Genomic DNA, 16885 nt, shown 5'->3' with positions numbered 1-16885 from the left:
CCAATGAATGGGGCAAGCGAGACCCATTAAAAAAAATCAAAGAGGTAAAAGCCAAGAGCCAACATATATCAGTAAGTAAAAATAGAATCAGGCTTGCTTTCAAAACAGCATAATGTACAAATTATGCCTCTTATTCCGTGGACCCAAAATAGTCTCTTAACCATGCCATTCTTTCCATTTTCTCTACAAAGCAACAATTATAAGCAAGCCTCTGCTGGATTTGTTCAACTAGTTGTAGACCTCTCCCCAAAACTGTTCTGATTAATCAGTAGAATATATAATATATTATATATATGTTTACTTTAAGTTCCGGGGTACATGTGCAGAAAGTGCAGGTTTGTTACATAGGTAAATGTGGGCCATGGGGGTTTGCTGCATCTGTCAACCCATCACCTAGGTATTAAGCCCCACATGCATTAGCTATTTTTTCTAATGCTCTCCCTCCCCCACATCCTACCCACTGCCAGGCCCCAGTGTGTGTTGTTCCCCTCCCTGTGTCCATGTGTTCTAATTGTTCAGCTCCCACTTCAAAGTGAGAACATGCGGTGTTTGGTTTTCTGTTCCTGTGTTAATTTACTGAGGATAATGGCTTCCAGCTCCATCCATGTCCCTGCAAAGGACATGATCTCATTCCTTTTTATGGCTGCATAGTATTCTATGATGCATATGTACCACATTTTTTTAATCCAGTCTATCATTGATGGGCATTTGGATTGATTCCATGTCTTTGCTATTGTGAATAGTGCTGCAACAGACATATGCGTGAATATATCTTTGCAATAGAATGATTTATATCCAGTAGTTATATTGCTGGGTCAAATGGTATTTCTGGTTCTAGATCTTTGAGAAATTGTCACACTATCTTCCACAGTGGTTGAATTAATTTACATTCCCACCAGCCGTGTAAAAGCATTCCTATTTCTCCACAACCTTTCCAGCATCTACTGTTTCTTTTTCTTTTTCTTTTTTTTTTTTTTTTTTTGAGAAGGAGTTTCACTCTTGTAGCCCAGGCTGGGGTGCAATGGCAGGATCTCGGCTCACTGCAACCTCTGCTTCCCGGGTTCAAGCGATTCTCCTGCCTCAGCCTCCTGAGTAGCTGGGATTACAGGCGCCCACCACCACGCCCAGTTAATTTTTTGTATTTTTATTAGAGACGGGGTTTCACCATGTTGGCCAGGCTGGTCTTGAACTCGTGACCTCAGGTGATCCACCCGCCTCGGCCTCCCAAAGTGCTGAGATTACAGGCGTGAGCCATGGCGCCTGGCTTATTGTTTCTTGACTTTGTAATATATATCACCATGAGATGGCATGAGATGGTATCTCATTGTGGTTTTGATTTGCCTTTCTCTAATGACCAGTGATGTTGAGCTTCTTCTCATATGTTTGTTGGCTGCATGCATGTCTTCTTTTGAGAAGTGTCTGTTCATGTCCTTTGCCTACTTTTTAATGGTGTTGTTTTTTCTTCTTGTAAATTTAAGTAGTAGAATAATTTTTAACATATCTGTAGTCAACCACACATGAAACTTTTATATCTAGGCTTTAGGATTTTATTACAATTCCTCTAAAATATTATTTTAGAATAATTAACTGATATTAAAACAAAGGTGGTATTATTGCTGCTTTTTTATCACCTCACTCTATACATAATATTTGAGTGAGTTGCACCTCTGACAAGAAATATTTGACTATATCAGTGAGCAAATTAATCCATCATCCTATACACCTTTCCAGTTACCCAGGAAAATAAATAGTGGTTTGTTGTTGTTATTTTTATCTCCCACCAAGTGAAATTGTTGGCTAGCTGAAGAGACAGACTACTAGATGCCTTTTGGAGGTGTGAGCTAAGTCCTTAGAAGCAGCCTGGAGGGAAAAATAACATTCATTTTCACACTCAGGAAGAACCCCGGATCCTCTGCTTGGATCCCTTCCCAGTTCTGGGAAGCTTCCCTTCTGGCTTGCAGATAAAGGCTTCAAGTATCATGTTAAGGTAGGTCAAGTTGAATTCAATTCACCTTGAGTCATTTAATTAGTTTTAGAACTTTGCCTTAGAATATAACTATGAAAAAATAGCAGTTAATCAAACACATATTACAATATCATTAATATGGTTTCTCAGTTGCAGTTGGAAAAGGGTTCTTTATACTTTCACAATGCCTGACACCCAATCCTCCTGTGCTTCTCTGTGTTTTCCCTCTCTTCTGCTTCCTTTCAGTTTTAGTTGTACATCTACCTTCTCCCAGAAACCCTCTCTGATTAAAATCATGCTCTTACTAATAGTAGCTTTATCTCCTATTGGTTTTACTTTTAGGCTTGATCGGACATTTCTATGTACAAGTGGGCACCAGCCTCACATGCATTGCTTCTCTAATTAAATACATATTCTCAAAAGTTAGAGGAACTGGCCTTTAGTTTCTTGTCATCTCCAGATCCTACCGTGGTTAGTACAGTACATGAGTTAATACACATAACACATACACCTACACCATTGCCTGGCACAGAGAAGCACTTAAGTGTTAGCTGTCACTGGCACAATCTGAGGTGCTCAACACAAGCAGTTGGCACCTAATAAATATTTGTATATTAATGCATAGTTCATTCATGTATCTGATTTTAATTTTTGTGCTTTATTTTCACAATGCTTAAGTTACACTGATGAGAAAGACATATTTGAAAACTGCATTAAATTAAGAGAAACGGTGAATTCAAAGTGTTACTACTACTGTGAGTTATAAAGGCTTGGCAACTATCATCATGGCAAAATTATAATCTGATTTACTCAAATACAATACTTTCTTATCATTACATTTCTTTCCCCAGAAGAAAGAGGGGATATTGTATTAACTATTACAAAACTTTGAAAGGAATCTGTAAGTTGTTATGTCTGAGTGTCAGGGTTTTTGCTTGCGTCTTGTGTGCTTTTAACAAATAGACCTGATAAATTAAAGAAAAAGATGCTTAAGTCATTTCTGATGGTTAGTGTTAGTAGTAAATTGCAGAACCAAGTTTGATAGAGGGAAAGAACTGAGAATTAGAAGGTTGAAGAACTGGGGTTTTGTCTCAACCCAGCCATCTATGGCCTTAGGCAAGTCACTTCATTTTTCTGCGCCCTGACTCCCTCCTCTGTAAAATGACAGGCCTGCTATAATCGTTCCTTATGGTCCTCTCTATTCCAACACTGGGATTTTAAAGTCCTCACAGAGGAGAGTTAGAACTGATTATTCAACCACATTCTGCTTCCTTAGAGTTCACTGACATTAAATTGCAATTTATATTGAATAACATATTCAATTTGTATTAAATATATGAAGTGTGCCACTCTAAAACTACATTATAGAATTTTTTCTCAGATATTGCAGGAAAACAGAAGAATTTACCCATACTAAGTCTTCGTTCATGTTCTTTTGTATCCTAGATGTTGAAGATCTCTTCATTTCTCTCTCCAAAATGTCCTTTTTTAATGATTGGTGTTAGCTAGGGGAGGTTGGACAAGCAAACCCTAGACCAGGGTTTCTCAACCTCAGTACTATGGACATACTGATAATTCCTTTTTGTAGAAGCTGTTCTGGCATATTGCTTAATGTTTATCAGCATTGTTGGCCTCTGCCCACTAAATGCCAGAAGCAGCACCACCTTCCATGACAACTGAGAATTTAAAAATGTCCCCAGACATTTCCAGATACGCTCAGGGGATCAAGATTACCCACCTGCATGTTGAGTACCACTATTCAGAAAATCAGCAGCCTACTACATGCTGTGTCTGTTTTCTTCTCTTTCTTTAAAATTTTACACTTTCTCTATTCATCTTTCTTTCCTTTCCTCTATTTGATTTCTCTTTCCTCCTTCTTTTATTCTACTTTTTTCTTCTGTCTCTCTTATATGTGATGTGGTTTTGCCATTGTCCAAACCACTGGCCTGTGGAAGTCAGAGTAAAGCTGACTCTGAGCCTTGAAAGTTTACATGGCTAAGGAGACAGGTTTGCAGTCAAATTTAGGCTCAAATCCTATTTCTGTCATTTAAAAGTTCTATAAAAATTGATGAAAGTTACTTAATCCCCTTGGGCTTGATTTCCTTATCTGAAAAACTCAAGTAAGAGTGCATTTTTCGTAGACCCTGTGAAGATGAAATTAAGTGAGCTAAAGTAAGGTACTGTGCTTCATTTAGGGCATGAGACATGGTAAGGTCTCAATAGGTGGCAGCTATTAGTTAATACTCTTAGGCTACTAGACAGAAGGAAGCAACTTCAAGAGTAGAAAAGACCATAACAAAAAGTAAAGCAATGTTGTTGTTGTTGTCAAAACAGGTAGAATCCTAATCAGTGTACATAAAATAAATGTGGAGTAAAAGGCAGAGTTAATGATGGTGGTCCTTTGTGTCTTTCTGCCCAGTTAAATCCACAGACTGCTAATTTAATTGAAGTGTCTGTAATGTGACCATTTCACATAGGAGTAATTGCATTTATTCTCAAATGTAAGTTGATGGTATAGGGTATATTAATATAATAATCACTCCAGAATAAATGGTGTTCTTCTTCCATTGAAGAAAAAAATAAATGTTGGTTGGAAATAATAGTTTAAGGCACTAGATAATATTTGGATAAATGGCTAGAGCTGGTATGCTGCTTCTTTTCAGATCTCATGTGACTTGGAGGTCCCTGGAATTCTGGTCTCTCTTTTTAGCCAAAGTCATTTTTTTTTCTTTTGAGTTGCTTAGGTACAAGGTCACTTTGGAGCCACTGTCATCACATTCTCTAAAATTGTGTTCATCATTTTCTAGGACTGTCCCTCTAGTTAGAACTGAAATAAAAACTATTTGCAGAAACAATATCAAGGTCATTAATAAGAAAGACCCATTGCCCTAAAACACCAGGTTAAGGAGAAACCATAGTCAGACTTTCATTACGGATTTGTGAAAACCAGAAAAGTTGCTGCCAAGTAAAGCTGTATATCCTAGATCATTTCTATCATCTCCAATGACTGGTTGTTGTCTGATCTGCTCTCTCCCTGAGCTGTATTTCCACAGAAGAAAGGCTTAGAAAAGCTGTCATTCAATATGCTTGAACACTCACTCACAACATCTAGCTCCTGGATTCTGAGGTAAAAGACCAGCCAAGTCTAGGTAATGTGTGGAGTCGAGGCCAAGGCTAGCCTTCATATTGGTTCATAGACCAATGCTCTTTGCTTTCCTTGGACCAAGAGCCAAAACCTAAGAAGGTGGTAAAAGATGTGACCCTGGAGATAGGCTTCCATTGGCAAGTGTATAAATCAAGATTTAGAAATGCTCAGAGTGAGACTTCATGGGAGAAAGTCACCACTAGCAGAATATGGAAGAGTTTCTCCTAAGAAATGCAGAATCTCAGAGCCTGAAATGAAGCAAATAGAAACCCCTATTGATATGGTTTGGTTGTGTCCCCACCAAAATCTCATCTTGAGTTGCAGCTCCCATAATCCCCACTTGTTGTGAGAGGGCCCAGGTGGGAGATAATTGAATCATGAGGGTGGTTTCCCTTATACTGTTCTCATGATGGTGAATAAGTCTCACAAGATCACATGGTTTTATAAGGGGTTTCCCCTTCCACTTGGTTCTCTTTTCTCTCTTGTCTGCTGCCATGTAAGACGTGCCTTTCACCTTCTGCCATGATTGGGAGGCCTCCCCAGACACGTGGAACTGTGAGTCCACTGAATTTCCTTTTCTTTATAAATTACTCAGTCTCGGATATGTCTTCATTAGCAATGTGAAAATGAACTAATCCATACACACACACACACACACACACACATGCATTTAATTTACCAATCACTAATCACAATTTTTATTTTTAAAAAACTTTCTGGCTGGGCTCAGTGGCTCACGCCTGTAATCCCAGCACTTTGGGAGGCCAAGGCGGGTGGATCACCTGAGGCCGGGAGTTCGAGACTAGCCTGACCAACATGGAGAAACCCCGCCTCTACTAAAAATACAAAATTAGCCAGGCATGGTGGCACATGCCTGTAATCCCAGCTACTTGGGAGGCTGAGGCAGGAGAATTGCTTGAACCCAGGAGGCAGAGGTTACAGTGTATTGTCCAAAATTATCAAGACAGCCAGTAAGAAAGAGCATGAAAAAGTGACTGCTCATGCTTAGTTGAGTCTTAAAATATTTTTTTAATTTAATTTAGGTTGTAATGATGAGGTTAATAAAAATATTTTATAATACAGCAGGAAAAGAACATTCTTCATACTTTCTTTGTAAATACTAGTGAAAGTTTTATAAAGAGTTTTCACATTCCTTTGCAATTAAGGAGGGAATTGGAAATAATTGCTTCTCTTTACTTGTATGCTTATTTAAATAACTTAAAGGTTTTTGAAACTCCCTCAAAGGGAGCCTGGCTTTGAGTGTGTTCATTGGAGAAATGTTCTGCAAAGCATTTATTTCTTTAGGGATCAAACAAATGTTCCTCAAAAATTATTGCAAATAAAAGCCTAAAAGGCCCTTCATCCATACCCTAAATAAATAAATTTGCTTTTCTTCATTCTATAAAGCTACTCACATAAATCCTATTAAATATGGAAAAAAGTGATAATGACAAAAGCAAAACAATCAGACTGACAGACCAATAAAGCTGTTGAGTATAATTACTGTGATGTTGTTTCTACTAATAGATATCAGATAACATATGCATTACAAGGAAACATGGGCTCAGAAATGTGTACAATTCCCCAATCAGATAACACTTTTACAGATGCAGAAATAATGGAATCTTCCACATGTATCTCTCAATGCCAGTCCTTTACAATGATTAATCTGCTGAACTCACAATGCAATATCAAGCTGAGCACCTGTAGTAGAATCCCAGCATCTTGGTGTTGCAGAGGACCTCCTGCCCAGTGTTATATAGATAGACCTCCTGCCCCAGCATTACCCCATTCTAGACTGAGGTCGTACAAACTCTGCCTGCATCCTACGGCACCTGACAGTTCACCATAATCAAAGATGCTTTTTCTAGTGCTTGAAATTTTTAGAAATTTTTTTCTCACACTGAGTTATATCTGCCTCCTAGTAGAATCTCTCTATTGATCTTATTCTGTATCTTTAGAGAAAAAGAAAATTATTTTGCCTAAAATGCTTTGAACACATTTGAGCCAGCCACTTTGCTATACACTGGCAATATAGCAGTGAACGAGACAAATGCCAGTTTTTTCCTCAGTCTTAATTCTCCTTCCCCAAGACCATCATCAAATATTGAAAGATAGCATTCACATTCCCAAGTTTTCTCTTAGTGTAAAAATTCAGTTTTCTCAACTCTTTCTCCCTTGGCATGACTTTCAGAACTTTTTAAAATTTGATTGCTTTCTTGTTTTTGTTTTTGTTTTGAGACAGGGTCTTATTCTGTTGGAGTGCAATGGTGCAATTTTGACTCACTACAACCTCTACTTCTTGGGATCAAGTGATCCTCCCACCTCAGCCTCCTGAGTAGTTGGAACTACAGGAACAAGCCACCATGCCCAGCTAAGTTTTCTTTATTTTTTGTAGAAAAAAAAAGTGTCACTATGTTGCCTAGGCTGGTCTTCAACTCCTGGGCTCAAGCAATCCTCCTGCCTCCGACTCCCAAAGCGCTGACATTACAGCCACTGTACCTAGCCTGAATGCTTTCTGAGACATTTTAGTTTATCAGTGATAGTCATAGAGCAAGCCACTCCAGTTGGACACAAGTCCTGAAATGCAGTTTTACCAACATAAAAAACTGTTGGATTTTTTATGTTGTTTGCATAAAACATAATTGCAACTTTTCTGCACTTAAACCAGGTTTACTAATGCAACCTGGGATTTCACTTACTCTATAGGTTTTTCATTCTCACTAAGTTGTTGGGCATGATGCTGATGTGGTTACTACAGTCCAGAAACCATAAGGGCCCTGAGTGGTAAAAATCTGTGGGTATTTTCATGTCTTCCTCTGTCGGTCTATGAGGCCCCCACTTCTTGCTCATATTTTTGTTATTTTTATCTTTGCTAAATTATAGCTTTTGGGATTTGTTCCAGAGTATTGGCCTGTTAAAATATTTGTGAATCCTCATTCTGTAATCCAGTGTACTATTTTCCCTGATGTTTAGCACCTAGAATGTAACTAACATGTCTTGTAATTATTCTTCAAGTCTTTTATATTAGCAAGAATGAGACTAAGGACAAAGTCCTGTGGCAAACTAACTATTAAAGCTACTGTCTTAAATTGTTTTTTATTAATCAGTTAATTTCTTTGGGAGATAATTATTCAAATAACTGCAAATCTGAGATGGAACCAGTAGATACAACATATACTGAGTGGTGTCCTTATACTGCAGTCACTAAAAGCATTTTATATGTATTATCTCAATCATGATGACTATTCCCACACAATGGCTATTGCCATGCACATATTTCATGTAGGAAATATGTTTAATAAGGAAATATGTATCATACAAAGCAATTGAGGCTCAGGGAGGTTAGGTAATTTTCTTAATGTCCAAGATAGTAAGCAGATCTGGAATTCACACACATCTGTCCTACTCCAAAGCTCATATCCTTCATCAAAGAGAAAGACAGTCTCCAAATACCATAACATCACTCAGCCCAGATAAGGGAGCCAATGAAAAACCTTTGAAATGTCTTCATGAGCTCCAGATACACTGTGTCTCCAATATTCAGCCTAGTGAATTTTTAGCAAAAGGAAATGAGAACATATGGAATTATCTGTTCTTCCTGAATCCATGCTAGTTCTGAGATCTCTTCATTCCCTTCCAGAATTGACTAACTGCACTTTGACAAACTAAATTATCATTTTCTTAGGGAAACAATAGTATGATTCCCCATCTGTAGTTTCTAGTATCCGTCTAGTATCACCTTTTTTTGTTGTTGTTTTTTTAGACCAAGACTCACTCTGTCGCCCAGGCTGGAGTGCTGTGTAATGATCTTGGCTCACTGCAACCTCCACCCCTTGAGTTTGAGCAGCCCTCATGCTTCAGCCTCCCAAGTAGCTGGAAAGCTGGAATTACAGGTGTGCACCACCTCACCTGGCTAATTTTTGTATTTTTAGCGGAGACAGGGTTTCACCATGTTGGTCAAGCTAGTCTCCAACTCCGGACCTCAGGTGATTCGCCTGCCTCAGCCTCCCACAGTGCTGGAATTATAGGCATAAGCCACTGAGCCTGGCTTTAGTATCACTCTTTCTGAAGAATGAAGTGTTTTCCAGCCTTTGCTATTGGACATTGGTTCCACTCTGCATACTTTATCAAAGATTACTAACCATAATTTCAAGATTATAACCGCAAATTCTTTTAGTAAATTAAGATGTTATTCTTGTAGACATACATCCTTGAATTTTTCAAAGTGCCTATTAAGTACTAGCTATTAAAATAATATTCTCTTCCCTCAAGCTATATCTATGGTCTGAATGTTTCTGTCCCTCTGGAATTCATATGTTGAAATCCAACTCTTAATGTGTTGGCATTAAGAAATGAGGCCTTTGGGAGGTGACAAGGTCAGGAGGGCAGAGTCCTGGTGAATGGGATTAGCGCCCTTATAAAAGAAGCCTGAGTGCTAGGTGCGGTGGCTCATGCCTGTAATCCCAGCAGTTTGAGAGAGCGAGGCAGGTGGATCACCTAAGGTTGAGAGTTGGAGACCAGCCTGGCCAATGTGGTGAAACCCTGTCTCTGCTAAAAAAAGAAAAAAAAAAAAGAAATACAAAAAGTTCGCTGGGCATGGTGGCAGGCACCTGCACTCCTAGCTACTCAAAGTGGCTGAAGAGGAGAATCGCTTGAACCCGGGAGGTGAAGGTTGCAGGGAGCTGAGATTGTGCCACTGCACTCCAGCCTGGGTGACAGAGCAAGACTCCATCAAAAAAAAAAAAAAAAAAAAGCCTGAGAGCTTGTTTGCCCCTTTTGCCTTTCCACCATGTGAGGTAACCATCTATTGGAACAGGCCCTCACCAAACACTGAATCTACTGGTTAACTAATCTTGGTCTTCCCAACCTCCAGAACTGTGAGCAATAAAATGGTGCTGTTTATAAATTACCCATTCTAGGGTATTCTTTTTGGCCATACATAAAAACTTATTTTTATTGCAAACAAACAAAAAAAAGGAGAGAAAGAGAGAAAATGGTCAGAAATACAACACATAAGATTAAGAATTTAACAGCATCTTACATTCTGTCCTAATGGCAGCATAATTAATAGGAATGAATGGTCATGTTGCTTCCTGCCACAGCTGGGAGGTATTTTTTTTATAGCAGCTTCTACAAACTAAGACACTGTTTTCTTGTCCTTTCTTTCTTTGCTTTCTTCTAAGATCGTATTCCTAAAAAATTTTTGTGGTTACCATTTATTAAAAGATTGGGACCAATTCTTTTAAACTCTCTCACAGAAGGCTCCAGGGGCTCCAGAAAGATGAGGCTTGCTCAGAAAGAACACTTTCATTTAAATTTTTTTGGCTGCTCCCAGTGGCTCACATCTGTAATCTCAGTGCTTTGGGAGGCTGAGGAAGGATTGCTTGAGGCCAGGAGTTCAAGACCAACCTGGTCAACATAGCAAGACCCCTTTTCTACAAAAATAAAAATAGAAATTAGCTAGGTGTGGTGGCATGCACCTGTAGTCCCAGCTACCAGGGAGGCTGAGGTGGGAGGATTTATTGAGCCCAGGAGGGTGACGCTGCAGTGTTCATGTGATCATGCTACTGCACTCCAGCCTGGACAACAGGGTGAGACCTTTTCTCAAAAGAATAATATTTAAAATAAGAAATTTAATTAATTACTACTTGATGCTTTTATCAGTTTCATAAAGTCCATTCCTATGGAAGAAGCTTGAATATCACCTAGTAAATTCTCCTTTTTTTTTTTTTTTTTTTTTGAGACGGAATTTTGTTCTTATCCCCCAGGCTGGAGTGCAATGGCGTGATCTTGGCTCACTGCAACCACCGCCTCCTAGATTCAAGCGATTCTCCTGCCTCAGCTTCCCAAGTAGCTGGGATTACAGGCGTGTGCTACCATGCCCGAGTAATTTTGTACTTTTAGTAGAGACGGGGTTTCATCATGTTAGCCAGGCTATTCTTGAACTCCTGACCTCAGGTGAAATGCCCATCTTGGCCTCCCAAAGTGCTGGGATTGCAGGTGTGAGCTTCTGGCCGAATTCTCCTCATTTTATCAACGAGAAAACTGAGATCTGGAAAGGTCAGAGGACTTGCCCAAGGGAATATAACTAGTAAGTGAAAAACTCATCTTATGTCAAAGAAATAAAAAAGAGGCATAAAATGAAGATCCTTCCCTATTTTTATCAGAATGCCAAATCGTGAATTTTAGGAAGTAGTTCCAATATAATGCTAATTTCTCCCAAATGTCCCTTGTACTTATGAGACACTTCAGCTCTGATGCTATACATTGTATGTGTTTATTCATGCTTTAAAGGTTATATTTCTGCTCTACGTCTTTCAAAGTCTTTATTTGCAAATTTTTTTTCCTCACAGATGTGTACTGGTCTACTGGTTGCATTTTGAAACCAAATTGTTTAGTATTCTCACCCTTCAAGATTGCTCCTTCTTAAAGCAATAATATGGAAAGCATCCACGATGATGAAAGTACCTGTCCTCCTGCATTAGTTATGGCAGAGGAGACACACACCTCTCACATTTTGTATGTGAAATGCCCATTGGTGTTGAAAACAATTCTTGCATGGCTGTTTGCATTATTTGCTTCAGCCCCTCATCTTCCGTTCCTTAACCTCTTTACCTCCAAGAGATAGGAATTCCAAAACTGCCCCCTTAGCCACTTCATACCCCCATAGTTAAACAGAAAACTTAAGGGGATCAGGACATCTAAAATCTATAATAAAATTACCATTGCTTCTCAAAAGTCCCAGGGAAAGGATGAGTTTTCACAGTTACAGTTATTTTTATTCTCATAAGTGATTTCAACCCAGTATCTTTTACAAGTTTACAAATGTGCCATCAACTAAATATTATGATTGAAGTAAGAAATGCTCTTTCCTCTTTGGTGCTTGCCTCAATCTCGATAATTATGAAGAGTCAATCTAAAGATAACCCCACCCATATTTCATTTTTTAAAAACACTCCTGTGTGAACATTAGTCCCTCCTGTTTTGTTTCTTCATACCAAGTCACTGAAACCTACATGGTATCAAAGCCCTAGAAATCTGAAGGCAGGTGCTTAAATCGTACTTTCAGACATTCAACAGTATTTTGTTTCCAAATTGATGATAAAAACACCTTCCGAATCTTCCCCAAAAATATAATCACGAGAAAGCTTAAGACAGAAACATGCTAGGAAAATTAGGAGCCAGACTGCAACAATAAAAAATCGAGCTGTCATGTTTTATCATTTTTTAACTTATCAAGATCTGTTATATGGATGTCGTGTCTTATTATTCATCTCAGCAGACAGTAATGCTTCTGATGGGTAAGAGGTGGGGTAATATCTGAGGATGCTGAAGTAAGACAGTTTTTCCTTCCCCTCTTCTTTCCTTTGCCTACTTATAAATCCAGGACTATAAAAAATAACCCTGGACATACTCAATGATCCAAAAATACTGTCTTCTTAACTTCAGAAGGAAAGAAGTAAGACAGCATCATGAGACTGTGGGCAAAGCGCTGAGTACATAGTCTGAAGACCTATATTGGGTTTCCCACCTCCACTTTCTAACCAGGAGCTTATTGCAAATCCCTGGTTGTTAGAAGCCTCCACTTTCCTGACCCCCCGCTAAGTGTTTTGAGACAATGATAAGTTAAATTGTTTATGAAGCAATAGTACCACATATATTTTCCCACAGATATTATTTTAATAAATTTTCACAATCATTTCCATTTTGCAGTTCAGTACACTGAACCTCGGGCTATTAAATAGCCTGCCCCACCGCCTCGAATGAGAAAGGCCAGGGTGCAAACTTGACACAATAATTCTAATTATTGACTTTTCTAATTTTATTATTTTTGTGTGTTGGGTAGATGGAAAGGGGAAACCCAGGGAGACTGTGTAATAGATAAAGAAAAGGTGGTACAGTGGGCATCTGCCAAGGAAGATAGCTCATGGAGTCTTAACCCACAGGTGCAAAGGTGAGGGCTAGTGGAAGGAAGTCAAATAAATTTAGATAATTCATAATTAGATTTTTAGAAGAAAGATGAAAGAAGACATGAAAGTGCTCCTAGTTGACCTTGATTTAATAATGATATTTTTCTGTTACATTTTTTAAAAAACAGTCCTGAACCTACTTCGAAAATCACCAGCAGAGGGCTTCATGCTGGGTGCATTTGCTTTTAATTATAGACTCCGACACTTACTGAATAATATTCCCTCTATTTGAGGCTGAAAAAAAAAGAGGGTATCAATAATTCTTTTCTTTGCTGTTTTAAACTGAAATAAATGCAAACGAAAGAGGAAAGTACGAGTGTTAACTATCTGGGATGTCTGAAGTGCGGTTCCACCTAGGAGTGCATGTGCGTATCCTGAAAAAGAAATATGGACATAAGGCAAGATAACGAGGAAAATGCCTATTTTACTCGTTTAATTTCCTTCAAATCCAGAATTTGTTTTGCCTTTGTGTTTCCATTTATTGAGTTATTGCGGGAATATTTTCCCTACGTCATGTGATTGAGCGATAACGCGAAAGGCAATAGAAAGTAAAAGCAAGAGAGGTAGGTTCAAGTTAGGAAAAATTTTCTCCGTAGCGGCTGAGCTTTTATTGTGCGTTTCTTCCGGCGTTTGAACTTTTTAGATGCTAGAACGATCGTTTCTAAAATTAGTAAATATTATAAGCAGTGAACTTTAAAAATGTTCTTCTCAATAACAGGTTTTCAAGAACGGAAACAAACCTTTGCCGAAAAAGAAGTCAAGGAGCCTTGCAGGGTTTGCGTCTATAAAATTCCGACAGAGGGCGCTGTTGCCCGTTCAATGACAGGGAACGCTCCGTGGGAACGGTTAACCTTGCAATGTCTAGGACTTTTCGAATAACGCCCACGTTAAAAAAAATTAACCAGGATTTTAATTATGGTTATGTGTTTTGAAGGTATTTCTCTATATAGATGTGTATATTTTTAGGTTTATGCTTCATTCTTAATAAAACCAGATTTGTTAATTTTCAGGTTTCCTAAAGAACTTAAATTTTAACCAAATATCTCAAGATATTTCCATTTAAAAAAATACCTAATACTAGCATAAAACAAAATTACATATAAAAAGTTTGAAATTATTCATATATAAGGCTATAAAATAGTTATACTAACACAATACGTTACATTATTTTAATTTATGTGTAAAATTACCTCTTGCAGGTTTTGTTTTGTTAAATCTCAGAGTTTATTTATTTTAGACTAGGCAATAATATACCAAAAAGATATTAAAAGGTGTTAAAGGCATTTAGAGAAAAAAAGTAAGATTTTTCCAAATGCATTTTATTTGGGTTGTAATGATCTTTAGGTAATAACAACGATAGAATTATTGATTTGAAAGGGAGAAAACAATTATTTCCATTAATGAAATGTCTTGTGTCTGGAGAATCTGAATTTCCAAGTCTATAATATTTATCTTTCAGAGTATTGATCTGGCACTGATTTTAGTTCTAGAAGTCAGCGGGTGTGGAACCCGTTTCAAGTCCCACCACACAATAAGATTAAGAAAAATCCCTTCCCATCTCCTAACTAGCACTGGAAGCCAAGAAGAAAATCTTTGCTGATGCTCCTAGTGAAAAATCTGTATAGATTGTGTATGATTTAAGGTTAACATTTAAAGGGGAAGAAAGGAATGGAGAGAGAAAGGAAGGAAGGAAAAGGGAAATGAAGGAAAGAAAAAAGGAAAACAAAAAGGAGGGAGGAAGAGGAGAAAAGAAAAGACGAAACATAAAAAATTCAACCGGAAATAAAGGGTTTATTTCTGAAGTTCCTTCTGAATCACCTTCTTTGTGTTCTTTTCCTTTGACTTATCTTTAAAAATTAAATTAAAAATCTGCAGAATTGTTTATTCTGCACTTCATGAAGCTTCTCCTTGGTTTTGATTGAATCGACGTCCAACACGGTTGTCCGGAGACCTCTACTCAAACAGCGTCCATCCCTGTTCGCGCAGAGCTGCACACAGCAGTCCTGGATTTAAAGACAATCACCCTTTGCAGATTCACTCTCACCAGGCTTAATAACTTCCACCCCAAATTGCCCCATCCCTCCTCGGTCCCTCCTGGCATTTCTCGTCTGTCTCAGGGACAGAGATCCTCTTCTGGGCGTCTGTTCCGGCTATGAGGAGCTCTCACAGAGGGGATGGGAAAAGGGGGAACAGGGGAACAGATGAGTATTCATTTCATGATAAAATTCAGAATCCCTGCGCCTTAAATGGTGCCCATTTTCTAAGTCTGGTTAATATTGTTCTTGTTGCTGATGATGTTTTCCTTTTTAAAAAACTATATGAATCACCTTATTAAGAAAAATTATACAAAAAAAAGAAACTCCACATGCACTAAAATATTTTTCACTATCTCTTTGAAGACATTCTGCTTAAACCTTTTCAAAGATTCGGGTGGCCGTTTCTTGACTCTCCATGATTAAAACTACTTACAAGTCATACACAACAGATGCAAATATAAAATGTCCTTGACCTCTGCAAAGAAGGCTCAAAATTAACCTTGTGTGAACGTGTGCGTACGTTGCTTCCAACATCTGAAAAAAACTTGATAAAATGGAGACTCCAGCCAAGAGGAATGGTGCTTGGAATCCGTGGAAAATGCACACAAACAACACCTAAAACAACAAGCAGCACAAAATGAAGTGTATTTAAGTTTCCAAAGGTGTTAGGCAAAATGACCAGAAAATATTAGAAATGGTCACCAATGGTGGCTAGCTTTTTTGTTCTATGGTGACAGAGATAAAGTTAAAAAAAAAAAGTTGTGTAGTCATCAACACAGAGAGATAGTCCTTAAAATCCCCCATATCCAGCCTTTCAAAATACTCTCTTCCGGAACATACATGAATAGGAGGGAGCTTTTGTGTTTAAAAATCTTGGTAAGTGTCCCCCTTTAAAATCTACATAGAAAATAGGGGACTGATGGCCCCTGGTTTCTCATTATGAATTGCAAAGGCTTCAGTTAGTGGCTACAATGATTTGTCATTTTCGATATAGAGGTTTTAAAATGTATGTATTATATTAACCACCCTGAACAACTCTCTGTTAAATGCACATTTGGAGTCTGCAGACTGTGTGACCCAGAGGTGCTTATATAACTATATGTGGGTGTCTGGGTGTAAATACGGGTTTATGATTTTTATAATATATATGTCTGTGGGTTGCATCTAACTCCTGTGTGTGCAATAATGTTTTTTCTCTTTGCTGAGGCTAACTTGTCCAGCCTATTGTTTGAGACAACAGATATAAGTTGCGATGGGAGAGGAGCGTCGGATTTGGTGTGTATCCCCCATTTCCAATTATAGATGGATCATTACAGACAGCGGAGTCCTGAGAAGCCAGACATCTGCTCCTCACATGAATGCACTCACCTCCTAGAGACCAGGCTGCCATCATGCTCTGGAAGCTCGTGGAGAATGTCAAGTACGAAGATATCTATGAGGTGAGTCGACACCCCCAGATGCATCTTAGAGCTTTGCAGATAGAGAATTTGAGCTTCTTGATACCCCAACTGATATATATTTTTAAGCTATTTACTCGTAGGTTTCCGGTCGGTTTTCTCAGCTTTCTTTAACTTTTAGAAAAGCTGGCTAGGGAAGGCTTCGCTGTTCTGAAAAGGGACTTTAAGGTTGAAATCTGACAACTTTAATTTAGTAATGTTTTTATTTATTTTATTTTTCTTTCTCTTTTCCTCACCTCCCCCCACCCCACCCCACCCTTTTAAGCTCTGATGGGGAATGTGGTGCTACTGAATGTGGGCACGCTGTC

At 38.4% G+C, this 16885-nt stretch overlaps 1 protein-coding gene across 3 annotated transcripts in view; it reads left to right on the top strand.

The window, feature by feature from the left end:
* The first annotated feature begins 15936 nt into the window (after positions 1-15936).
* TFAP2B (transcription factor AP-2 beta) overlaps positions 15937-16885 on the top strand; it is a 29142-nt gene continuing 28193 nt past the window's right edge. For all 3 annotated transcript variants that reach the window (XR_004027957.1, XM_003254167.4, XM_003254168.3), the window contains exons 1-2: positions 15937-15996; positions 16423-16559. Coding sequence is in view for 2 of the 3 variants with exons in the window: in XM_003254167.4 (XP_003254215.2) it covers positions 16479-16559 (81 nt within the window). In the remaining variant the exon portion in view is untranslated. The remainder of the gene's footprint in view (positions 15997-16422; positions 16560-16885) is intronic.

This window comes from Nomascus leucogenys, chromosome 22a, assembly GCF_006542625.1.
Source record: "Nomascus leucogenys isolate Asia chromosome 22a, Asia_NLE_v1, whole genome shotgun sequence".
Classification (NCBI taxonomy): Eukaryota; Metazoa; Chordata; class Mammalia; order Primates; family Hylobatidae; genus Nomascus; species Nomascus leucogenys.
Note: the sequence above shows the minus strand (reverse complement) of the source record. Positions and strands in the feature narration are given on the sequence as shown.